General features: G+C 40.3%; 1 protein-coding gene across 1 annotated transcript in view; it reads right to left on the minus strand.

Moving 5' to 3' along the window:
• MYO6 (myosin VI) overlaps window positions 1-20365 on the minus strand; it is a gene marked incomplete at its 5' end in the record, with an annotated part of 90647 nt that extends 70282 nt beyond the window's left edge. The window contains 6 exons of the mRNA XM_079716448.1: window positions 2076-2131; window positions 3748-3853; window positions 5774-5903; window positions 9250-9323; window positions 15018-15087; window positions 20249-20365. Coding sequence (XP_079572574.1) covers window positions 2076-2131; window positions 3748-3853; window positions 5774-5903; window positions 9250-9323; window positions 15018-15087; window positions 20249-20365 — 553 coding nt within the window. The remainder of the gene's footprint in view (window positions 1-2075; window positions 2132-3747; window positions 3854-5773; window positions 5904-9249; window positions 9324-15017; window positions 15088-20248) is intronic.
• Window positions 20366-27282: the final 6917 nt, after the last annotated feature.

A 27282-nucleotide genomic window follows, 5' to 3' on the forward strand; every position in this document is an offset into this window, starting at 1 on the left:
TCAATAACCTCATAAATTGCTTCATATGTTTACTGCTAGAGTATCTCTTATGAAATCTTTTAAAGTTCATTTCTCTTATTCTATCCACAGTAGAAAGCTTAACTAGTCACAAAACCCTTTTAAAGATCACTCCCAGGTTGTTTCACTTGCTAAAATAAAAAAGTATTAAAACTAAAAGAAATATTAGCATGTATTCCCACCTAAAGATTTCTATGGCCCTGCCAGTTAACATAAACTATTCTCCAGTAAGGGGCTGTAGAGACATTTGGAATAACACTTTCCAACTGTCCTCAACTACAGCACGTTACACATTGCACAGTACGTTCTCATGGAAGAAACCAGGCTTATCTGGTTTCAAAGCAAATCTGTACCTCAAGTAAACAAGTCCGAGTATTAATTAGTATTTTATTAAATTAACCCATTATTTGTTTTTTATTTATTTATTCAATTTTAAAGGGCAATTCCCTCACTAAAGGCACTTTACTGTGACTCTACCTAGGTGTGTGTCACAGTACCACAGTGAGAACTGTAGATAAAAATTAGAAAATTATTTATATCAAAAAATATGAAAAACCTTACGGATGCAAACTTTAAAAATGTTTATTAGACTCAAATTTATATTCATCTACATGCATATTTTACATAATTGTGAAAAAAAAGTATGTAACATTTGCCTGCCATGATATAGAGAAATGCATGAACATAAAAGGCCCCTGATAAATTTTTGTTCAACTGGAATTTTTCTTTAAAATGTCAAGAATAGGGCTTCCCTGGTGGCGCAGTGGTTGAGAGTCCGCCTGCCAGTGCAGGGGATGAGGGTTCGTGCCCCGGTCTGGGAAGATCCCACATGCCGTGGAGCAGCTGGGCCCGTGAGCCATGGCCGCTGGGCCTGTGCGTCCAGAGCCTGTGCTCCACAATGGGAGAGGCCACAACAGTGAGAGGCCCGCGTACCACAAAAAAAAAATAATAATAAAAAAATGTCAAGAATATTAAAATATGCACTTAGTAGAGCATATAGTTAAGATGCCTGGGTTTATGTCCCATTTCCACAACTAATGAGGTTATTTACTCTTCAGAAAGTTACTAAAACTCTTTCTCCCTTAGCTTCTCATCTGTGAAGCAGGGATAAAATAGTACTTACCTCATATTCTATGGAGATTTAAGTTAGGTAACAGATTTTAAGCAAATCAGACAACACCTAACACATCCCACACATGTCAGTATCATCGTCATTATTAAATACTTACTGAAGGGGTGAGAAGAGTGTCCAAAGAGGCCTGAAACACCTCAGAGAACTAAAAGGAGGCCAGTGTGACTAAAGCATAAGGCTGCAGAGGAACGACGGCTCAAACAGACCAGAGGAGGCGGGGCACGCCACCCAGAGCACTGGAGGTGATGGTATGAATCTGGGGTTTTAGCTTGAGAGAAATACGAAGCCAATAAAGCGCTCAGAGCCAAAGAGGTCATTCCAACTTCCACACAGAGAACAGGTTAAAGGGCAGCAAGACCATAAGAGGGGAGACCAGATAGGAACCTATGCTGCAGACTCAGCGTGACGGCAGCGGAGACCAAACAGGATCCGAGAAGTCTCTAAGCGGTGAGCAAGCACGGACAGCCCGGGGGAGTCAACTTACAGACTCCTGCTTTCCAAGTGTATGTATGCTTTCATTAAAATGATTTCCCCCAGCACCTCATTTCCAAATAACCGTCTCCCTTTCTCCTTTACAAAAACAAGGTCAACAAAATAAACAGGAGGCAGGAGGGCTTCCTATATTCCTCTCATTCATCCGACAGACATTTATGAAGCATATACTATGTATCAGGCACTATTCCAGGAGTTTGGAATATATAAAATCCCTGCCCTCTTAGCACGGACATGGGGTCGGGGGGTGGCGGAGGGGAGGACAACAGACAATAAGTAAATGAGAAGATAACATCTGAGCAAAGATTTGTAGGAGATGGCAGAGTCTTTTGGATCTGTTGGAGAACACGCCAGACCACTTAGAGGATTCTTCTAAGTTAATTTCAGTACATATCTAACAATGGAAAATAAGAATTTTAAAAATTAACAATACCTTCGACAATTCTATCATCAATGTCTTGACCGGTACCATACGATTCAGTCAGATATCTGTTTAAAATACAGGATGAAAAAAATGCTGGATGAGAATGATATTGCATGCATTATCTTTCTAATTTGAATATTATTTAATACATCTAAAATTTAAATCATGCACTGGAATGGCTTATTTAAAAATTACAAATTTATATTTAGATGCAACTACTATTCTGTTATAGCTTTTAAACATTTAAAATTCTATTTGGATGGCCTTTAACGTCTAAATCAGCATTATTTTAAAAACTTTTTGGGAATATTCTGATTTTAACCAACTGTTTAGTTGTAAATATGCCACACATTGCACACAGAAATATTCACCTTTGACACTGGGAGGAGGGTTGTGGGGAGGTAGAAATAAGAAGGCCAGTCATCATAAACTTAAGGTAAAAAATGGTTTCAATTGAGAGTCCGCCTGCCGATGCAGGGGACACGGGTTCGCGCCCCGGTCCAGGAAGATCCCACATGCTGCGGAGCAGCTGGGCCTGTGAGCCATGGCCGCTGAGCCTGTGCGTCCAGAGCCTGTGCTCCGCAGCGGGAGAGGCCACAACAGTGAGAGGCCCGCGTACCGCAAAAAAAAAAAAAAAAGGCTTCAACCACTCTAATGGCAGAACTATTGAAAAAAGAACGTAGGGCTTCCCTGGTGGCGCAGTGGTTGAGAGTCCGCCTGCCGATGCAGGGGACACGGGTTCGTGCCCCGGTCTGGGAAGATCCCACATGCCGCGGAGCGGCTGGGCCCGTGAGCCATGGCCACTGAGCCTGTGCTCCGGAGCCTGTGCTCCGCAAGGGGAGAGGCCACAACAGTGAGAGGCCCGCCTACCGCAAAAAAAAAAAAAAAAAAAAAAAGAACGTAAAGGCTGGATTTTGAAGGAACATTTCAAGATTTCCCTTTGCCTAACCAGCACTGGTCTTCCCCAGGATCCTCATGAGAAGAGCATACCAGAGCTAGATTTCAACAATCTGCAGCTTAGCTTCCACATGTCTGTTTTTGTAAAAGGGATAGAACCCACCATTTCAAACTATGTCATAAAGCGTGCAAGAGTATTCAGAGTCAACGGGTTCAAATCTCAAGGGGATCTTTGTAACTCTTTGCTCATAACATGTTCATGGCAACACTATTCACAAGAGCCAAGAGATGGAAGCAACCCAAGTGCCCAAGTGCCCACTGAGGAATGAATGGGTAAACGAAATGTGATACATAACACACGAGGGAATATTACTCAGCCTTAAAAAAGGAGGAAAATTCTGACACATGTCACAACATGGATGAACCTCGAGGACAACGCGCTATGGGGGATAAGCCAACCACAGAAAAACAAAAAGTATATGATCCACTTATATATAGAAGGTATCTAGAGTAGTCAAAATCATAGAGGCAGGAAGTAGAATGGTGGTTGCCAGGGGGTGGGGTCAGGGGAAACGGGGAGTTGTTTAACGGGTACAGAGTTTTAGTTTCATAAGGTGAAAGGTTCTGGAGACTGGCTGAACAACAATGTGAATATACTTAGCACTACTGAACTGTACACTTAGAAGTGGTTAAGATGGTAAATTTTATGTTATATATATTTTTTACCACAATTAAGAAAAATCAACCTGCTCAAAATATTCTAGGTCAGCTAAACACTCCTCACCTTAGAACAAATTTTGTATTTTCCGTTTTGCCAGCTCCTGATTCTCCAGATACAATGACAGACTGACTCATCTTGAGCACCTTCATGTCTCGAAAAGCCTTATCAGCTGGGGTCAAAATAATACATTAACGATGAACAGTGTATTAAATACAAAATTTTCCAAATGATAGAAAGTCCATTTACTATCAAAAAGCACTTGCTCCTAAAGAAATTATAATGTGTGTTTACAGTTACCAAAATTTTTAAATAAAATCATTGAAAAGTGTTCAAAACATCTCTAAAGGTGTATACGTTAAATGTTCTCTCTAGTTATCCTGACAGCTAAGTAATATGAAATCAAATAAACAACTCTTATGTTTGTACTAGAATGTCTCCATATTATGAGCTGTGGCTCAGCTTTTCCTAATACTAGAGCAGACCTGCAGAGAGATGAAAAACGCTCACTATGCATAACTAATGACATCCCCGGAGAAAAAAGCAAGAAGTTAACAAGCTACCAATTAAGAAATCTGGCAGCCAAAATTTCTGCTGGAGAAAAAAAAATACATAACTGCACAATAAATCTGTGGGTTTTTTTCTGTAATACTACTATTAAATTTAAACATCGTGTAGAATTTTTCAGCATTTCAAAAATAGGCAAAATTAACTGCTTTAAATTTTTTAGATTTGTGATTATTTATATATACAATTTTTAACTATCTTCATTACACTCCAACAATTTAGAGTATAAAATGTCTTTAAGACTCCCCGGACAAGATGAGCACAATTCAATTCTATTAAAGTGGGCTCAAATTAAAACAATCTTGATTAAAAATTAGGTCCTGACAAACTTAGCCCTATAAGGCAACTATTTCTCACCTCAGGCATGTGCTACCCATACCAGTGAAGAAAGCTCTACTAATGGCTTTTACTCTAAGGGCCAAATGCAAACTACACACAAGAGTATTCACACATCCCTTTGACCAATTTATCAGCAATCTGTTCCACTCGCTTTTGTGGAATCCTTGTAAAAACTTTTTTAGCAGTAAACAACTAAAAATAAAAGCTGGTTTATTTACATTTTAAGCACGTAACCTGCTCACATTGAGGTTCTAAGGATGTTGCACCATTTAGCCAGCTGACAGAACACATACCCATGCCCATCAGAGCGTCACAGAACCAGAAGTCAATGTGCAGCTGCACTGGACTTGGTGTACACATTCAAGCTTGCCTAGTGGCACACAGTACAGGGTCAGCCAAATCTAGAGGTGAAGCCCAGTTAGGCCATAATACAGGTACAAAGAGAAAGCCCAAAGAGAAACTAACTGCACTAAGAACCAGAACCAGAACGTGTCATCATTTAACTGCCAGCTATGTCTGAATCCCAAGGCTTAGCTAACATCTCTGTACCTGCAGTCAGCAGCTATGGGGGATGCCTGTCAAATAACTCCCTCTCTGCTCCCCAGAGCTAAAGTGCTTTGAGATGAGAGAGTGCCTGAGAAAGACAAAGACAGATGTTGCTGCCTTCCCACGTGGGTTCCCCAGAGATGTGAAGCATGTATCACTGTCGATCCTTTACATCTGACAGAGCCCTGATGCGGGGCGAAGCATGGAAGACGTCTGCTCCCACAGCTCCTTTCCAGCCCAGGGAACGCGCTCACTAGTGATGACCTGGGTCATCAGGAGGCAGACAGCCCGGGCCTCCTTCCTAGTTGTGGAAGGAGGACACTTTTCAGGTGGGGTCAGAAGAAAACAATAGGTCAGCTTTTATTATATAACCTACTTTCAACTGGGTGGACACGCTTAAGATGACACGGGCCTTTAACAAAGGTAATGAGGTACAACCGCCCCATGAGCTGGCCGCAAAAGTATCTTCCCCACCCTGTGTGAATACATGCTCCTGACATGGTGATACACTCAGAAGGCACACAAGCCCTCCAAAATACGTATTCGATTCATGGTATCTCTGATTAATCCAAAAGAAAAACTGAGTAAATCTGTACAGTTTAAAGATAAATAAATATTAAGATACAATTAAGTTACTTACCAATCGCGAAGACATGAGGTGGCATCGTCCCCAGAGATTTTCCTTGGTACGACTTTATGGTTTCCGAAGAATATATTTTAGGTATGTCAAAGTAGGGGTTCACTGCTATCAGAATGTTGGCCACATATGTCTAAGTGGGAAAGACATAAACATAAAATTTTCCAACTACTGTTTTCATTTAAAACCAAACAAGGGTCATGGGAGAAAGAACACACAGCAAATAGACACCCCCAGTTCTCTCTATAAGTAGAACTCCTAAATCTGCATTTCTAGACCTAAATATTCCCTGATCTCTATAGGACCCATATTTCTCTAACTCTTAAAAAATATTTACATTTTCTTAACCCACAGCCATCTAAAACTCAGCACATCCAAAATCAAAATCATCTCTCTTGACCTCCCTTTGCCTCAAAGGAAACATGCTCCTCCCGCATCCCCCCTCCCAGGTTCACCACCACCAGGTCTGCGTGGGCAGAGCTGAGTCTACACCTCTATCTCAGACACCTCCTGTTGACTCCACTTATGACATCTACTCTATGCCTACAGCCTGAGTTTTGTTTATTTGTATTCCTCGCCTAGACTTTCCTCACCCTGCTACTAAACAGGTTAACATAGCTCACAGGATCCTCTAGGCCCTGAAGACTTTAACATAGCTCACAGGACCCTCTAGGCCTATGCCCAACACTGAAAGCCAAGGACTGGTTTAGCTCGGTGGTGACCACTTGGTCCCAGATTTTTGCAAAACAGCATATGCGCTAACCATTGCCTAGAATACTGACGGGCTAAATGTTTAATGAGCAAGTGAAGCTTGCTTTTAAATCTGAAATTTCACTGTGGCTTCAAAAGACCAGAAAAATGCCACCAGCAGGATTTATAAAATTCCTCGTGTGTAGAAAGAGAGTTGTGGTTTAGCAATTTGTTGTGGTTTACTGGCCAAACTAGGGCACACAAGACCATGTTTTTCTCTTTTCTGCTTCTAGTTGTGGAAGGGAAATCATGCAGAAACCCCGAACTCTCAGCCTACGCATCTAAAATTCCGCGAATGTTCCCAAAGATGTTCCCTGGAGTTGGGTAAAAAATAAGAAATTCCCGGGCTTCCCTGGTGGCGCAGTGGTTGAGAGTCCGCCTGCCGATGCAGGGGACAGGGGTTCGTGCCCCAGTCCGGGAGGATCCCACATGCCGCGGAGCGGCTGGGCCCGTGAGCCATGGCCACTGAGCCTGTGCGTCCGGAGCCTGTGCTCCGCAACGGGAGAGGCCACAGCAGTGAGAGGCACGCGTACCGCAAAAAAAAAAAAAAAGAAATTCCCGATAATAATGTTTCTATGGGAAACAAAAGGAAAGTAATAGAGACTTTAGTAACCAAGGGAAATGTTAAATGTGAGCTAGCTACTGTTCTACTCAAATCTAAGGGAGAATGGTGGCAATTCTGGTTGGTTGAGACGTATAAAAATATCCAATTTAAACTATTCTGAACTGCTCCCGTCTCTTACATATATTATGATAACAATAACTCTATTTGTGTATTGCTGATACTTAATGGTTTTATAACTAAAAGGCATAACTGGCTAGGCAAAAACCCACCAGTCATGGCTTTCATTAACTTTGAAAATACTGGTTTTCCAAAGAGGAGCTGACGATGCTAAACAGCCACTATCTAACACAGAGGTCATATGCCCAACCGCATACACATCTTAGGAAAAGAAGGCAATAACAGCTAGGAATAACCTTAAAATTCTCCAGAGTGATGCAGACATTATACATGAGAAACAAAAACTTAAATTTCACAAATTATGATTAGGTAATTATTTCTATCAAGCATGTGATTTAGCAAAGACTTGTAGGTCAACTAAACATAACGTGAAAAAAAGACAACTAATTTTTTTGAAAGTACAATGAATTCTGCACGTAAACCTTCAGCTATCAATGATCACAGCCAGCAAATGTAGCACCACTGCAGCACAGGAAGCTTTAAAAGACCAACGAAAATCCCATGGGTGTGAAGCTTTCCTATAAACACCCTAAATAAAAACAAAGTATCTCAATTTCTTTGAATAAGATCATTCTGTAAAGGTAATTTAAAATTTGTAAACTTCAAGAAAAAGATATCAAAACAATTAAAACTTGCTCAAATAAATAAGACTGTTTCACTACCACCAAGTGATATTAGACATGTAAAGAAAAAACAGCGGCCAGTTCTTCTTGAAAGATGGTTACATCTAAATCAACTTTTACTGACTTATTACAAGTTAAGCTGCATTAACAAACAAATTTTTTAAATTTGTATTATTTTAGTATCTAAAACAACATTTAGCACACATTAGATACTCAATATTAATATGCTGATTAAGTGACTTTTGCTTCTAAATATATTTTTAAATAAGAATAGCCATATATATATGTGTGTGTATTATATATATATATATATATATATATATTAACCGAAATACACTATTTAGTTGATTTTGAGAAAAATCAAGGAGGAAAGTAAAGACTTAATAACTATGTATAACCAAAAAACAGCAAGTAAACTCTTTTGGAAAAGACTAGATTAGCTCTATTTCCCAGCTGTCATTACTTGGACAGATGGCAAAGACTAAAGGTAATTTAGTCAGAATTAAGTAAGTACAATTAGGTAAATTGATAGTGATATAAAAGATTAAGAATGTCATTCGATCTAGGAAGTGTCAAAGAAGCCATGTGTTTTCTTCGTTCAAAAATAATGAAGAGTCCCATCTTTATAATAGGAGGGCTACAGTGCGGTAATTTACCTCCAGCCAACAAAGGGATATACAGAACTCATACGTGCCCAGTGAATCATTATAATTAAAACAGACTAGTTAAGTATCCATCTGAATGATGTGGTACAAACCCTATTTCCATTAAAAGCATTGTCTTTCATTTTTAAGTATCCTGGGTTTTTAGGGTAAGTTATCTATTTGGAATGAAATCTTGCAACTATTCAGGCTCTATGATCAGCACTTCAGTGTTCTCGATATTTCCTCACGTACTGCCTTCTATTCTAATCCACATCGTTTTGTCTTCCAAGTTTTTAATTTCCATACTTATGCCTTATAGTCTGCCTTAAACGTTTTGCAGAACAATGTGGAAACTGCATCAATTAAACAGATCTACAGATATATGCCAAAAGTTAAAAAATCAAAACTCAAAATAATTAGTGTTTTTTTTAAAATATCCAAATTGGATAGTTTTAAGTCTGAATGATATTAGATGATGCTCTGCATTCATTATTTCATTCTGCAAATATCTATTAATATTTGTACCATGTGTGGTCTAAGCCCTGGTGTTAGAGCAATAAATCAGAAAAGAATCCTTATCCTCATGGAGCTCACACTCCGTTCAGTAGGCTCAAATCAAGTGTGATTTCCTGTTAGAAAATTTCAAGCTCAACAAAATCAAACAGTAGCACGTAAAATAATTATTCCCACAAAAACTTAACCTACAGGTAAAATACTTACGTAAATTCTGTCTTTACTGTATCGAACTTTGATATTATGCAGCAGTGTGGCTTCATTCAAATACATTAATGAACCTGAGATGGAAAATTTGTAAATCATTAGCTATTTGAAGAAAGAAAGTAAAATAAAACCATGCCATCTTAATCTGAATCACTCTGATCCAAAGCTAAAATTCACCTGTTACGTTAGATTTAATTCCATCTTTTTCCTGGTACTTATAAACCCCAGAGGCTGATGTAAAATGGATCTAGTTTACATATGTGTTACAGTGATATTTTTAAACAATGAATTTCCAGTGAGGTGAGTGCCTCTAGTTAGTACCAGGTGAGTACAAAAAACCGAGTACAATTCAAGTGGAAAAAAAGAACTACTTTAGATGGTGCTGATTTTAATACATTTTGACACAAAAAAGATTAGTAGGCGACACTAATCCCATCTGATGCTCAGAATTTTACAGGAAAAACACAAAAGATAAAATTTTAGAACGGGAAGGGATCGTGTCATTCAGGCAGTGCCTCATAAGTGATAGACTAAACAAGAATCCTGAAGAAATCTATACGGCTTAAACCAGGATATGCAGCTAACTAACAGCAGCATCAGGGTAGAATCTTGTTTTCCTAACGTCTGTTCTCCTAACGCTCTGACACATCCTGTTCTCCCAGCCTGATCTACTGCCCCGGCCCTCAGTCAGTCCCCTGAGCTCCATTTCCACGTTTCCACCACGCACTTGAGCAGACAAGCCCACTCTTCCCCCAACCACTCTGTTTCCATTATCAGCACCACCGTTTCTCACTCATCTATTCTGCAAGCCTTAGTCAATACTAGGACCATCCTCTCTCCCCCCTCCTTGCTCTAAGCCCATTTCCAAGTCTTTATACACAGCACCAGCTTCATGGTAGGCACTCAGAATTAGCACAATCTGAGTCTCTGAAGTGTCTCCCCTTTCTTTCCATTTCCACAGCCCCAATCCCAGTTTAGGCGTCGTCACCTCTTCTGTAATCACAGCAGCCTCTCACTTGTCTACCGCCGCAGTCTCTCTCCTCTCTAACCCAGAATGCTCAGTGCATTAATCTAACCACACTAGAGCCCTGACTAAATCTCTCTCTTCCTCAAAACTCATCAGTGGGTCTCCGTCAACTACCAAATCCATGTTCAAGTCTGATATTCAAGCCCCTTAGTAAACCTGCATTCAACTGACCTTTCCATATAATTTTCCATAACTCCCTTTAATATGGTCTAACCTGCAGGCAGACTAAACCATTTACCAAACTCAACTATCATGCATGCACTGGGCTGCACCTCTCTATTTCTAGGTATCAAAAATCTACCTATCCTTTAAAGTCAGTTCAAAGACTATCCCTCAAATGACACCTCCCCATTTTCACGACCCCACCACCACTAGGACTACTTGCTCCTGTGTACTTGCGTTATGGTGCGTACCACAGAATGCCAGTCTTGTGATGACAATTTTGTATATCTGGTTTTGGCTTCTATACCAGATCCCTGAGGGCAGGGCCCTGCCTGATTCATTTGCTTGTTTGCTTGATCCCTCACTGAAGCTGTATATATGCCTACACTGTATGTATACATAACCTACAATTCAACACCCGACCAATTCTGTCGAACAAGAGCCCGCTGCTCTACCTGTCTCAACAGACTGCCCATGCTTCTACACTCACACGATGCAGCCAGGTCACACTGCAAGGACACAGGCCTCACTGTTTTCTAATGCCACTTACAGCAGAAAAATACAGAGCAAGAAGTGGGTGGAGGCCCCTAACAGTAGAACGGCAGCCCTCCTTTCAGCTGAGGAAAGGTGTAGAGAAGGCAGGCAGCAGAGGGTGTCTCGTGTGGGTTCGGTCCCCTGCTTTCTACACCCCTGCACTTCTTCCACCCCCGTCCCCAGAAGCTTGATCTACACGCTGCCTTACAACATCGAACCACTCGCCCATGGCTCAGCTTCCTCTGAAACTGCCTGGCTGCATGATGCTCTCTCTGCTACTCTCTCTGCTTCCTGTAAGTAAGAATGCCTGATCCCACGATACGGCTCCCCTAGAAAAGCTAATCATATAAACCTACACGGCATGTGGATGGCTGCTTGCCCTTCTTTCTTTACCTCCTCCCATACTGACCACCAGCCTTCTCAGGGATATCTGGTAATTCAACTAAATAAATCCCTCACTGTTGTCCATCGACACATGAATGGATAAAGATGTGGCACATAGATACAATGGAATATGACTCAGCCATAAAAGGAAACCAAATTGAGTTATTTGTAGTGAGGTGGATGGACCTAGAGTCTGTCATACAGAGTGAAGTAAGTCAGAAAGAGAAAAACAAATACTGTATGCTAACACATATATATGGAATCTAAAAAAAAAAAGATGATTCTGAAGAACCTAGGGGCAGGACAGGGATAAAGACGCAGACGTAGATAATGGACTTGAAGACACGGGGAGGGGGAAGGGTAAGCTGGAACGAAGTGCGAGAGTGGCCTGGACAGATATACACTACCAAACGTAAAATAGATAGCTAGTGGGAAGCAGCCGCATAGCACAGGGAGATCAGCTCGGTGCTTTGTGACCACCTAGAGGGGTGGGATAGGGAGGGTGGGAGGGAGGGAGACGCAAGAGGGAAGAGATATAGGGATATTTGTAAATGTATAGCTGATTCACTATGTTATACAGCAGAAACTAACTCACTATTGTAATGCAATTATACTCCAATAAAGTTGTGGAAAAAAAATCCCTCACTGCTGAAATATTTGCCAATGATAATAAAAATTTGGACCAGAGGGTCTTCCTCTTAAATTATGCTACTCAGACTACTCCATTTAAATAAAGACACAGAAAAGGAAAGACAGAAAGGAACATGTACGACCCTCAGCTTGCCAGAATGGGAAATGGTAAGTCTCAGTGGCCTCTGCATCCCTGAAGGCACGACCTAGGGATGCTCAGAGGGTCTTGGACATCACTTCCCGCTCCACCAAATTCCCTCCTCCCCTCCTCTCCTAGTGGCCACCCCAGGACTACTTGGTTTGGCTACTGACATGCAATACTTTAGGTGAACTGTTTGCCTTTTATGCCTAATTATTCATAGATTTAACTATACACTCAATATTAAAAGTTTTTAAATAAGACATAATAAAAGAATGAACGTCTTTGTTTCTTTATAAACTCCATAAGAAGAATTTTGGTATAATTAATATATACTGAGGACACTAAAAGTTTCTAATGAAGACTAGATATCACTCAATTCTTAAATTTAGGAATCTGACTAGGGAGTTATCTAAGCATTTAAGATTCTGCTTATTTGTTACAGTTCTGGTTCACTGAGAGAGAAAAAAAGAACCCACAAACAACTTCAACGCAGTAGAAGTCAATCAATTCTATCGTTACATTGTTGTAGAAGTCATTCCGTTACTGAAAAAGAGACTGAACCAGGCAACTTCGGGGATTCTTTCCAATACTATAGTTTATACTTTATTATTCTCGACTTCTAACAGTGATCATTCATGAAGATTATTATATGCCATGTAAGTAACAGTAGCTTAAAAATTAGCACCAAAAAATGCTTATTTTAATTACCAACCTCACATTCCTGAACTCTTTTCCTATTCTGGCATTAATCCTCAAGGGTCAAGTAAAAAGGCAAAGTTAACATACTAAACTCCACACATAAAACCCTTCACATAGAAAACCTGGAGCTAAAGCTAGGTAATCAATTTTGCTATATTATGAGGGCACTATCAGAAGTCCACTCGTGTGTCTGTTTCAACAGAACCTTTATCACATAGTTCAGGATGCTCTACAGACATCAAGCTCTTAATCATCACATTATTACCGCGATACAGAGAAGAGGAAAGGATTTTAGAAATATGCACGTGAGGGCTTCCCAGGTGGCGCAGTGGTTGAGAGTCCGCCTGCTGATGCAGGGGACACGGGTTCATGCCCCGGTCCGGGAAGATCCCACGTGCTGCGGAGCAGCTGGGCCTGTGAGCCATGGCCGCTGAGCCTGCGCGTCCGGAGCCTGTGCTCTGCAACGGGAGAGGCCACAACAGTGAGAGGCCCGCGTACCACAAAAAAAAAAAAAAAAGAAATATGCACGTGAGACCCAAACAAACAACGCCATGCGTCACTTGGCGGAGGACAGTGGTGTAGTGGGCAACCAAGCCTCAGGCAAAAGGACTAAACTAGTAAGTGATGGAACCACTTTCGCTGGAAAACCTGCATTCTAAACTCAACAGTTAGAGCTGCATTCATGATGTGGCTTCAGAAAGGGGACATCAAGTAGGGCTGGACTACTGTGTGGTGAGGACAGGTGACATCCTCAGCAACATTCCTGCCGTCTGGCATCACCAGAGTCAACACCTGCAAGAAGCGGCAAATCTCCACTAAGACCAGGAAAACTAAACGGTTAGACAAGTCCACCACCATGAAACAATCAGAGGGAGACTGCTTTAAAATATTTAAGAAATGGATTAAAAGTAATTCAACATCATTTATTATGTTTAGCTCTACGTGGATATATAAACCAGAAAACATTATTTTGAAATATGAAAAGGATTGATTCCAATCCTGAATACCCTCTCAAGTTTTAACAGAAAAGAATTTTCTCTTATTTTAGATACGATAGAGTCTCGTTCCTTTTTGTTGTTGTTCTGATTGCTGTTCAGAAAAATATTATCCCATCAGACAAGCTCTCTAGCAAGTTTGGACAGGAAGGGAGCGCCACGTTGTTTCTCCCAGTCTCTTACACCTGACAACAACAGATACCATCTACTGAGAGGCTGTTAGAGGTCAGGCACTGCACCAAGCATTTTAAATGTATCATCTCTAAGCATGAAACATAAAAATCATTACTCCTGTTTTCCAGACCAGAAGCTCAAAGGGGAGAGAGAAACTGCCTACGGGCACACAGCTTCCTAATGGCACAGTGAGAATCTGAACTGGGGGCTCCCCCATTACTCCTGTATTCCACGTCACACAGGGGGGATCTTACAGGCTTACTCAAATGCGAACTCCTGAGAAAACCAATAAGGACAAAATATATTCCTTTCTCCTACCTCTCTTATTTAATTGCAGAGTTTTTAATGCCAGATACATTGAACGAAACCCATGACGACTGGACATGATTCTTAAATATCGCCACATAAAAAATGAAACATGATTACCACTATATCTTGAAAATGTAAGAATAAACATGGCCTATTGCTCTGGATACAGTATTTTTTCACCAAAAATTCTAAGATAGTTGTAAGTCAAATTAATGTTGCAATTTAATCCAATGTTCTGAAATCAGTTTTCAATTAGTACTTATTACATAGTATTTTTTTAATGTTTGTTTCCTTTAAAGGGTGACACTAAATGGGTCCTCCTGGCTCAACTTCCAAATTATTGAACCACATATAGTGCTATAAAAATCATCTGATTCCAGATGACTCAGAGGTTCAAAAAACAGAAAAACCCATAAAACCAAGAGATCTTTAGTTCAGGCTTCATAGTTAGTAAATGATTACCATTCCCTGTATTTACACAACTGAGATAACACTAAAAAGATATTCAGGAGACCCCTTCACCAAAGTGCAAATGTGAGCGAACAATGCATCTAGGACTGTGGGGCTCCTCCATTCACAGGAACCTTCAGGTCAAAAGGCAACATTTCTTCCGGACAAGGACAGTGTGCCCTGTAATGTAATCACTCATATATTTTTTGAAGGAACAGTTTCCTTTTCTAGGATGAGAGCTGTTTTTTAAATTGATACTTACAGTTATCTTCCACATCCTTTTTACTGTCCTCTTCTGCAGGGAACACTTGGTTTATGAGAGCCAGAAATGTCTGAAAAACAAAACAAGAGCTCATTAAACTAGAAGCTTACAAATAATAAGAAAGATAAAGGAGCTTAACTGACTGCATACGTTGAAAATAATGGCGATAATATGCTCTTAGTTAAAATGCAATACAAGATCCTACTACTTAACAAGTCATTACTCAAATATATCATCCATTATTACTATGAACATGAAATCAATCATGGAAATCAATAAAACAGAAACAAAACCTGTGTTGTAACACCTAGAGTGGGACAAAACAAGAAGTATATTACATTTACATAGGTATGTTATTTAACAACTTTTTTAAAAAGTAAAAATTTTAATGTTTATGTATACGGCAATTTTATTGTTTTAAAAAAGGAAAAAAGTAGCATCCAATCAATCAATCAGATATACCAACAGACCATAATTTAATTAATGCTATTGTCTGAGTAAAACACATTAGACACAAATTCCTATACAGAAATGTGGCAAAAATATAAACAGTATCCAAAACTATTAGGTCCATAACATTACAGATATCCATTAATAAGTTGGTGTTTATTATATCATTTAAATACTATGGTAGAAACTCTAGAATTAAGATAGTATCTTGTAAGAGAGAAGAAATGATCTCAAATTACATCTAAAGAGAATTAAATTTTCTCCATGCCATTCTAATAGTTACCTATACATTTCTATTTCTCAAACAATTACAATTACTCCTGTGGTTGAAGTTTCCATCCATATCAAACCAATCTCTAAGGAAAACCTGTTAATTATTTTAGAATATTTGTAGGTCTGTATATGTATATAAATGCAAGAGTATAAGACAAGGCTACTGCTATAGTTTACAGAGGAAAATCCAGGCTGCTAGTGCTACCTCAATTCAAAGTCATACCCAAATTAGAAAACTGTTATGCCCTGAAAACTCTAGGAGTTAATTGGTTGGAACCCACTACACATGTTCTTAATGTTATAAATGAAGAAAGGTTTAAAGGATAAATCACAAATTCAGAACTAATCCATAATGTACATTAAGTATATTATGGTACTATAAAACAATCCACAATTTATAACAATGATTCTACAGGAAAAAACACGTTCAGAAATCACCGCTAATGTCACAGATCTACGTGCCACTTTCACAGCCTCAGCAATGGGGCTAAAGCCTCCCCAGACCCCAGGTGTTGGCTCCATAAATGGGGTGCAGGACACAGAGTTCCTAGAATGGGAAGGTTAATCATCTTGGGGCTGAAAGGCCTGTAATGAGTCTAAAAAACTGTTTCTCTCGATCCTTTTTCACCCCCCCAATGATCATCAGCCCCCATCTTCTTCTCCCCTCTACTACCTACTCAGTGAGAAGGAGGACATCTGTTTCATTAAGGCAACTGTTTTCTCTTAGAGGAAGGAGGCTTTTTCTCCTATCAAGAGATCACAGTAAACACCTACCACCCAGCCAACGCAGTGCACCCAGCTCCGTGACCACATGGACAAAGAAAACAGCGCCTGCACTTGAGACGATTACAGTCTAGCAGGGAGGGGAGAAATGTAAACGAATGTCTCCAGTCACGGTACGGGAGGCGAAGAAGGTATACCACTCCTCAAAGCAAAGAGTAATCAGCGGTAAGCTCTACTGCGCGGGAGGAGGAGGACGCCACAGGGCATCTGTGGGAAACTTTCATAAAGGAGCTGACCTCAGTCGCTCCTGAGAGAGGAGTGAGTATTTGCTAAATAAGCACAGAGCTGCGGAGAGCGGCATTCCAGGCAAAAGGAGTACTGTGAGTGGCCACACACAGAGCCCAGCACCACCTGGCTCCCTGAGGACCTGGCAGACCCTGGGAGGAAGGCTGGGAGGGGAGGAAAAGGACACATAAGGCTAAGCATAAGGGCAGGAGAGTGAGGGGGAGACTGCTGGTCGACAAAAGACAAGACGGGCAACACAGACAGGGAGAAGGAAATGTAGACCCTTAAATGCCATGTGTTTAGGGCTGTAGCCTGCAGGCCAGTCAGCTGCAAATATGCAACATGAAATCAACTGAGAGGTTCAAGATGGCATTTTTAACAGAATAAAAGATATCAGAAAATATCAGAACGCATCACAGACGGTAAGGATGTTGCATTTGAATACACACACACGATACATAGACTTGTTGACATGTAAAATCTATTTGTCGTCAGTACGCACGAACACACGCATGAATAATATGTATACCTAATGCGATTTCAAATCTATTTCTTACGACGGGCCACAACTGAAAAACTTTAAAAGGCACTGCTATCAACAAAGACAGGTTCCCCACCAGAGCTCATCACTCCCTCTTCTATGCTTCTACTGTATCAGCAAACGGATCTACTTGACTTGTCCGTTGCTTTACGCACTTCCTTCATTTTTAAATGCTGATGACCTCTACTGCATGAATCTACACAAAAGACTGCTTCTCTTATGGATCTTTTTAACCACACGGTTGTTAGGACACTTTACAATTTATTAAGACCCTGATCAGAAAGTGGGGGCAGGGAGGGGATTAAGATGAAAAGAAATCCCTGAGAACTTGTTAACTTTCAAAAAGATTTTGTGAAAAGAAGCTTCAACTTTAGTTTATAATCTAGGATCCATAAAGTTTTCATGACGCCACAATTTGAATTTTAAGTGTTTTTATTGGTTCTATGTGTGCAGCTGATTAATACTAATAAGGCACAGCCGAAAGCACAAAATACTTAAACTATAAAAAAGCATATACCCGTAAATAAGGTTTCTTCTATCCCTGAACTGAATTATTTTGTTACTTATGGATATAAGAGAATACATAGAACGAAATATAACTAGGAAATATACTTTTCATTTCATTTGGGGCTTCTGATTTACTGTGCTTATAAGATATGTTAAACAAAAATGAAAAAAGACTTTGAAAGATAATGAAAGGCTCACTAAATTTCTGTCACCCCAAAACATGCTACTTTGGCGGACTGATTATCTTGAGTTAAAGGCACTTGAGAAACAACAGCTGTAAGAAGGGCACTCTGACCCTTTTTAGTCCTGAGAGCAGGAGATAAAACTCCCACGTGCAAGGTGCCCTCCCTCTACCAGGAGGAAAGAAGACATTCTTATCACCAGCGGAGGGAATGGAGACCAAGAGAAATCTGTGCAAACAAACCTTGTCTTGTCAGACTAACCCTTACCCTCCTAACCACTTCTCCACCATTTACCACCCTAGCCCAGACCCCTTTGCCTTATCAATTCTTCACAAATGTATTGTTTCTTTGTCTAAAAGATATAAAAGCTTCCTGCTCTGGTCACTTCAACTCTTCATTCTCTTGTGAAGGTTGCTATGTACGTGTAAAAATCTGATAAAAGTTGTACACTTTCCCACTGTGAATGTGTCTTATGTCAATTTAACTTTCAGGCCCAGCCAGAGACCCAAAAGGGTAGAGGAAAAATTTTCCTCCCCTACAACTTCAAACATATAAAAATAATTGAGGTGGTTTTTTTTCTTTCTTTTTTTAGAACATGTACTGCATTGTAAGTACAAATAGGTACTTGTTAATAAGAGGAAAAACTAGAAACACTTTGTCTTTTCTTTCCTGAGGGTATCTTTAATTGGCCGTCGCTAACATGGCACATTATATATTATGCATTTAGGTTCCTGGGTTGTTTACAGTAACAGAATAGTTTTCTCTGTGAACAGACCTCATGAGAGATCCACCTTGTTTTTCTAAGGTTCCCAGAAGGATGGCAGTCATATGGCACTAGTTAACCCTGTATCAGTAGAACATAAATTATTCATGAACACTGGCAGAGTCTAAAGTAAACAGAAATGACATCAACAAATTTAATTTAGTCAGAAGTCCTGCTTAACGGGAACATTTATTAAAGTGAAAAGTGTTAAGCTCTCCCACAAAATAGGTAGGCCCTACAGTCCCCATGAAGGCTGAAAAGACTCCAGGTCACTTTTCCCCCATACTTTCATTTTGTTATATTGTCTAGTCTATGTCTAAGCCTAAAAGGAAATAGACACCATGTGTACAAAATTAAAGTATGCTTTTATGTTTTAAAAAGTACCATTAAAACAAAAATAATAACAGACGGTTATGCTTAAGACTTAAATATATTTATTTTATTATTTATTTATTTAGAAATATTTTTACTACAATCACATGATAATAAATTTAAGTAAATAAAAAAGCTTTTTAAAAAATAATTAACAGCAGATGTAAGCTATTATATAGAGAATGGATAAACAACAAGGTCCGGGATTCCCTGGTGGCCGCAGTGGTTAAGAATCCACCTGCCAATGCAGGGGACATGGGTTCGATCCCTGGTCCGCAAAGATCCCAAATGCCACAGAGCAACTGAGCCCGTACGCCACAACTACTGAGCCTGCGCTCCAGAGCCCACGAGCCACAACTACTGAAGCCCGTGCACCTAGAGCCCGTGCTCCACACGCAACAAGAGAAGCCACCGCAATGAGAAGCCCGTGCACCACGACAAACAGTAGCCCCCGCTCGCTGCAACTAGAGAAAGCCCGCACGCAGCAACGAAGGCCCAACGCAGCCAAAAATAAAATAAACTTTAAAATAAATAAATAAATAAACAAGGTCCTACTGTACAGCACAGAGAACTATATTCAATATCCTGTGATCAACCATAATGGAAAAGAATATTAAAAAAAAGTGTGTATATGTGTATAGCTGAATCACTTTGCTGTACAACAGAAATTAACACAACATTGTAAATCAACTATACTTCAATAAAAAAAGATTAAAAAAAGAATTATCCAGAAGCTAAAAAGCAAAAAGCAAAATTTCATAACATAATCCCATTCACTTTTTATATTTTTACTTGGTAACATGTTGAATACATCACAGATATATTCATAACTTTAGTTATATGGCTTAAGGAATAAAAAATGTTATTGTTTATATTTTGTTATATAGCTATTTCTTCTTACGAATATGCTAATGAAAGGCTCACTAAATTACTGTCTGATTTTACGATGGGACACCATTTTCCCCCTAGGGTATGCACTTCTGATTTAATCACACAACTCAGGAGAAGACTAGGATTCACTGACCAGAAAACTGCTTTCCCCTATACTGTGCTAAAAAAATACCTACTTCATTGAAAAAGGGAGATACCTACAGACACAAATCAAATTTTGAAATCTTTCTGAGAAACTTCTTACCTTGCCTTTTTGGTTCAAGGGTTCAATCGTTAAGCTGTCAGGGCCAATATCCACGATATTGCCCATCTGAAACCCATCCGTAGGGTGCGGCGCCCAAACGGGCTTCCCGTCCTCCATTTCTGAAGGGAGCTATCCACTGTCTCCTGTTTCAAAGGAATGAACAAAGCAACGTGAGTAACTCTGGAGATGAAAAAAGATAACAATCTTTTTTTCAGTTAACATGTAAATCGCGATTCTTAGAAACACACGAGCACCCCTGCAGGGGTGATCCCCGCCCCCTGCCACCCCGCTGCACCCACCCCCCTGTACCGCCTGTACAGGGGGACCAAGCAGAGGCTGCTCTACCTGCCCGGAACGCCTGCTTTGCCACCGTCTTCCTTCGGTGGTGCCTGCAGTGAGAACCAGCTACACTTTGAGCAGCGCAGAAAGAGAGAGCCAGCGGTCCCAGTTTTTGCGTCTTGCCCACTGTAATTTATACTAGCGCTCCTTTCTACTGCCTGAAGTATTCCCGATCGCACAATAAATTAAACAGTCATCCGAAGAGGAGATGTTATTGTGTGGAGTTGGCTGAGACTTGAACAATAAGTCTATCTTAGACCTAAGGGATAAAAACGAGACACAGGAGAGGCTACTTCCTCTGGGAGACTTTCCCTGACAAGCTGAGACTACACGGATGCCCCACCCCTGTGCTCCCTAGAGGGATACCCACAGAACCACTGAGCATACTGCTCCGTTGTCTTCTTACTTTTTTACTGAGGTAATAAAACTTACATACAGTGAAATGTACAAATTCTAAGGATACAAGCTGATGAGTTTCCACATGTGGACCTTCCCGTTCAACAAACACCCCAATCAACAGACAGAACATTTCCATCTCGCCAGAAAGTTCCCTTGTGCCTCCTTCTGGTCAATCCCTACCTCCCGAGGCACCCACTGTCCAGTACGCATGCTTCCGTGTATGGCTTATTTTATTCAACAAAACGTTCTCACGTTCAGCCAAGCTGCTGTGTACACTAACCCGCTGAATCACATGCCACAGTTGTCTACCTGCTGTCCTGGACATGAACGTTTATATTGTTTCCAGGTTTTGCCTATTTTGAATTCGAGGCTAGTTTTTCAAGCATTCCTAGAAAGCTGCTTTCATGCTTGACATTCTCAGACCTAACATTTACAATTCTGTCTTTTGAGAGTATCCCAAAGGGTCCATAACACATAAAATATTTAATTTTAATGAGCTTGGATTCTGTGAGACTAACGTGTTATAATGAATCACACAGTGAGTGATCCCAGACGTCCTAGTTTCAGCACCTCAGCGGGATATAATATGTCACATGTATTATATCACATATAATGGGATATAATGATTCATTTATTCATTATATCACTAAAGGCACCAACGCCATTCATTTCAAATCACACCCAGAGCCATGCTCAGTTCTTCCTTCCAAAGCTCCTTCCCAACCCCTATCACCCCCTAGTCCTGTCGCCTCCACCTCCAATAGGGTATCTCAAATCCACCCACTTCTCTGGATCTGCTGTGCCCTCCTGGTCAGAACCAACATGGCCTTTCACCAGGACTCCTGTAATTAACTCAGCCGCCAGACCACCAGAAATCCTACTGACGGTAAGTCTGACGGTGACATTCCTGTTGTATCAGGGCACGGCCTAGCCCTCGTGTGTCGCCAAGGCCCAGCACGGAGCAGGCAACCTAACCTGCACCGAGTGACTGAATGAACTGTTCACGCAGCTTGCGAGGAGGAAAAGGAGATGCTCTCCTAGAAAGGCTTGAAAGGTCTTAAAACCTAGGCTTGAAATTAAGCTCCACCGCTGTCTGACTAGCTCTTAAGTAAGTTACTTAATCTCTCTGATCATTATCTTTATCCTTACCCATAAGTGACAATATCACTTACCTTACAGAATTGCTATGAGGATTAAGTGACGTAAAATTGAGATCCCCATTCTAATGGCACCCAACAGATGCTAGCGACACCTCTTCCCTTACAGTCCCCCATAGCCCTTGTTCGAAGCCACCACTAAATTTCAAGTAAACGGTCTTGTGATCGTTCTAAATACAACGGGAAATTATAGAATAGTCATGAGGGATTGTTTAGGAATCATGAGGTGTCTGAAGAAAAAATCACAGTGAAGCAAAACCCACAAAATCAAAAAAGAATGTCAAATTTCCTTGAATTATTTAAACTGTTTTCCCATTCTGAACCACTTGCTGCAGCTTCCCAGTTAAGAAAACAGATTTAAAGCTACACATCCAACGCTGCTCCTTCTTCAAACCCCTAAATCTACAGTAAAAAGAGTCTTTAAATTAAAGACATCAGTGCACAAGGACGGGGAGAGCCCAAGAGGAGACGACAGCAACGAGATTCTGGAAGCTGGGAAGCGAGTGGCCGGTGTGCTAACTGAATTAGCAAACCTAAGAGCCAAACCCCAAATCTGGGATGGGGAGACAGGAAAGAGAACCCAGTTACACCACCGAAGCAAGGGTGAAAAGAGGGGTCTAGCGTCAGGGAGACTAGGGGAAAGCTGTTTGAGAAAAAGACTTCCTAACGCCAGCCGTACACACGGCACACAGCTGGGCAAACGCCACCTCCCTCCCACCATCACCCCAAGAGAAGCCTGGAGGTTATTCTCTGAAGGAGACAGAGGGTCTCCGGAAAGAGAGACACCAGGGATGACTGAGGCTGTGCATACCGGAACTGCCACGTGCTGGCAAAACTCTCTTCCTGACCGAGCTTCAGTTAGGCTCCTCTGAGCCCTCTTCTTGACGAGGCCTCCACTAGGCCTTCGAGTCTGTGCTGTCCTTGTTCGGCCTACGGAGGCCAGTTTTAGCAAGAATCCTGCTAAGCCGGTTTAGAGAAATTCTCTCACCCTTGATAGCTTATCAAGTTCCTCATCCCCTACCTTTGGTATATAAATCCTTAATCTGCCTTCAAAAAGAATCCTTTTAAGTCAGCTGAGCAAGAATCCCCTACCTGTGCTGTTTCCACTTAGTCTTTTTCATCCACTGACCCCTGCACTCTGCTCACTGGCTATAAATCCCCAGCTGTCTTTGCTGCATTCAAAGTGGAGCCCAATCGTTCTCCCTACTGTAATACTCCTTTGTTATAGGCTGAGTGTATGTGTCTGCTATGGACTGAATTGTGTCCCCCCGCAAATATTCATATGTTGAAGCTGTAATCGCCCACGTGACTGTATTTGGAGACAGGAGGTAATCACGGCTAGTGACATCATAAGGGTGGGGTCCTAATCCAATAGGATTGGTAGCCTTACCAAAAGAGGAAAAGAGACATCTCTCCACCTCAATGCACACACTATAGGGAAAGGCCACGTGAGTGGCCTGCAGAAGGCAGCCATCTGAAACCCAGAACGAGAGTCCTCACCAGAATCCGACCACGCTGGCACCTGATCTCAGACTTCCAGCCCCCAGAACTGTGAGAGAATAAATGTCTGCTGTTTAAGCCACCCAGTCTATGGTATTTTATTATGGCAGCCCAAGCAGGCTAATACACTCCTACTGCAAGAGTCATGAATAAAGTCGTCTTTGTCATTTTAACAAGTGTCAGAATAATTTTTCTTTAAGAACGTAATAGCGGAAATGAAATAGTCACTAGAAGGTACAGAAAATAAAGTTGAGACAATCTTTTTCAGAAAGCCAAGAAAAATTTTAAAAAGAGCTAGAAAGTGGAGGGCAAAAAAGAAAAAGTAGAAGAAAAACAGATACAAAAATGAGACAAGTAAAAAGATTCAGCATCAAAATACCAGGTAAAACAGACATCCTGCTCCCTTCAAAACATAGAGGGGAGAAAGCTTTCCAATATCTAAAGAAAATTCACCAGAACTGAAAGGCATGATTTTCTAGAGTCTAGCCAAAATGCCAATTAAGTCCTCAACACAATAACTGGAAAAAGACAGACAAAAGGACAACATGTCACATTTCAGAACACCAGAAATAGAAGATGCTGCACATTTTCAGAGAAATGAGAGAAAAAGGGGGGAAAAAACATGAGTCATATCCAAAGGATCATGAAGCAAAATGGCTTCAGCAACAATGAAAGCAGGAAATCGATAAAGCAATGCCTTTAAAATTCTGAAGGAAAATGATCTCCAACCTAGAACTCAGTACTTAGGCAAATTACCAGTTCAAACTGGAGCAGTATGACCCCAGAGGAGCCACTGTGAGCACCATTATCAAACACACCCACTGCCTCTGGACCAGGCCAGTCTGGCCCAGATTCTGATCTGAACTTATCTTTCTGTAACTCTGAGTCGATGATGTAACTTGTACCTGGAGGAGCGGTAGACACTCACTCCCCCCTCTATTAAATTAAAGATTATCTTATACTGAGTGCAAGGCTTTCACTAAAATAAAACCTCTTTTAAAATAAGGCTTCATTTAATTAGTTTTGGAATCCTAATTATTTATAACATAAATTACCCTTCATTAATGAAGTCTGATTTATTCATTCCACCAAAGAAAATTCTTTTGACATATTACTATTTGTCCCCATAAAAGCATTCAGAAAACCCATACAAGCAACACTCATACATATTAAGCAGGTCTGCACAGGAAGAGCAGTTAAACAGGTGCTACTGTACTATACATATGCACTGCAGGAATACAAAAGAAAAAATGATAAGCACTGGGGCTGGCTAAGCAAATTTAAAATTCTTGCAATTCCTTAAGTTATTCAGGAAGAGAGGGAATGCTCTATAATACGCTATCATCAACTGAAAATTATCTCATTTTTAGCACTTAACTGAAAACTGACATTTTTAAAGTAAGCACTATAGCAATCGATAGAAACGCAATCTGTAGCCTGTCAGACGTACTATGCGAACTTTCATATAGGCTTTGTTGAAAAGAGAAAAGCAGATCACCAAGAGGCTCCCTGGAGAGCAAACGTACTGGAGGCCAGGGTGACAAATACATACACATCCAATATTCTTTTTTCTCGGCAACTCCAGTGATGATCCCAATGGGAACCATGTACCTGGAGCCGAACAGGTAGACACAGCCCACCAAATAAGAGCCATCACCTGCTATGCCGCCATCACCTTCAAAGATTACCCTTTTAAAATTGTGATCGTGATATATGACAATGCCTTGTTTTTACTAGCTAGGGTATTAGAAATTGAGTACTAGCTAAAGTTAATTTAGAATTGAGCTGAAAGAGCTGGCATAAGATACCAAAAAAGCAAGGAAGAAGCATTAAACAGGGAAAGAAGAACCCTTATAAGACTGCCTTCCACAGTCATTCATTCTGTAAACTATTATTTATTTGACCACCTAGTATATAACACATACTGCTAGCTGCTAAAGATATAACGATAGGCCAAAAAAAAAAAAAAAAAAGACATGGGCTGGCCTCACGGAGCCTTCCAACAGGAAAACAATCACTTGGAATAGAGCAGTAAACCTAACTGGCAAAAATCCCTGCCCTCCAGGATCTTAAATTCTACCTGGGGGTAAGGGAGCTGCGTAGATGTATCAAATTTGCCTTTTAAAAGGACTACTCTTTCATCTGGCCAGGCCCCGGCCCTGTTGATCAAAAGAATGTTATGTGCACCTTTGGCACACAAGCTTGAAACTGGCAACTTCTCTCATCTGTATCAGTGTATCCTGAAGGCTATTAGCTTCCCTGGTGTCCAGACACTGTGAGAAAACTGGGCACCAGGTAACCGCTGGCCAGTGGCTGGTGCATTTTGTGTGTACCTACCTAGCACAATCTTTCATTGAGCGTTTCAGTTCCCTAAGAACTTACTTGTAGACCAAAATTCTCAAAAATATTTCAGCAGGTTTCCCTTTAGTCACTAAATTACCTTTTGAAAGGCCTTCCTAGAAAACACTTCCCAGTTAACCTTGTTCAGCTAGTAATAAAGTATGGGAATTACTTAATTGCCATAATACGGTATTATGCATTCACTGCAACACATTCATATTAAAATTGATTGTCTTGATTTTATCAGCAATAAATATTCACTAACAACGGGGAGAAAATATCTACCACTAAATACAAACTCCTGACAAAGAAATAAAATAAGAAAACATCTAAAGATAAGTTCTAAAACCTGACTACCTGAATTCAGTTAAGAAGTAATTTTGGTATTCACTCGCTGACTTTTTCAATGTGTATTCACCGAGTACCTACTAAGTGCTAGCTACTGTTATTTAGGCTTAGATATCGACAAGAAAATACGGAGCTCTAATGCTTTTTAGTGTAAGACATACAAAAGGAGCAATGTCTAGACCAGCTATGACATTCCTTCAGATTTCGGTGGTACTAGGTCCAGTTCATCACAGCGTAATGAGTGACCTAATCACAGCCTAGTGAGTGATCCTAATGAGTGACCGTTTTTACAAAGGTTATATTGTACTTCCAAATATAACTTCAGAAAGCCCAGTGTATCCACTGGTGTTTCAAGCTAAGCCCATTACCACCTGACTCTTCCGAAACAGCCTCAGAACACCAAGGTTAAATAGCTTAACTGGTATAGCTAAGATGAACTAGCTAACAAAAAAAGAGGATAAAAAATAAGGCAAATATTTTATTAATAAGTTTATTATATGGTTATTAAATATTTAAGATATTTTATAAGATGATCTGAAAACTGATACAATCAGGCAGATTACTCCAAATACATATAATCTGAATTATGAGAATTGGTTATATGATTTTCTTATAGGTTTTACAGAAAAGAAATCATGACTATATTTAAGCTGTAAACTCCTACATAAATTACTATCACAAAACAGATTTGAATTTAGACATAATTCAAATAGTACATGCAGACAACCTATATACCAAGATAACCTGGCCACAGCTTAGATCATTCTAAAGAAAGTTCTGTATTATTCAGAGACTGCACATCCCAGTTTACTTCAGAAGCTCAAAATTTCTTCTACAGATGTTAAAATACCAGAATATAGCAGCAAGATATTAATTTATGCCAGGTGATTTAAATTTTCCACATCCTGTGACTAATAATAAGATTTTATTTATCATCCAATGATTACATCC

Source organism: Hyperoodon ampullatus (genome assembly GCF_949752795.1).
Source record: "Hyperoodon ampullatus genome assembly, chromosome: 12".
In the NCBI taxonomy this organism is placed as follows: domain Eukaryota; kingdom Metazoa; phylum Chordata; class Mammalia; order Artiodactyla; family Ziphiidae; genus Hyperoodon; species Hyperoodon ampullatus.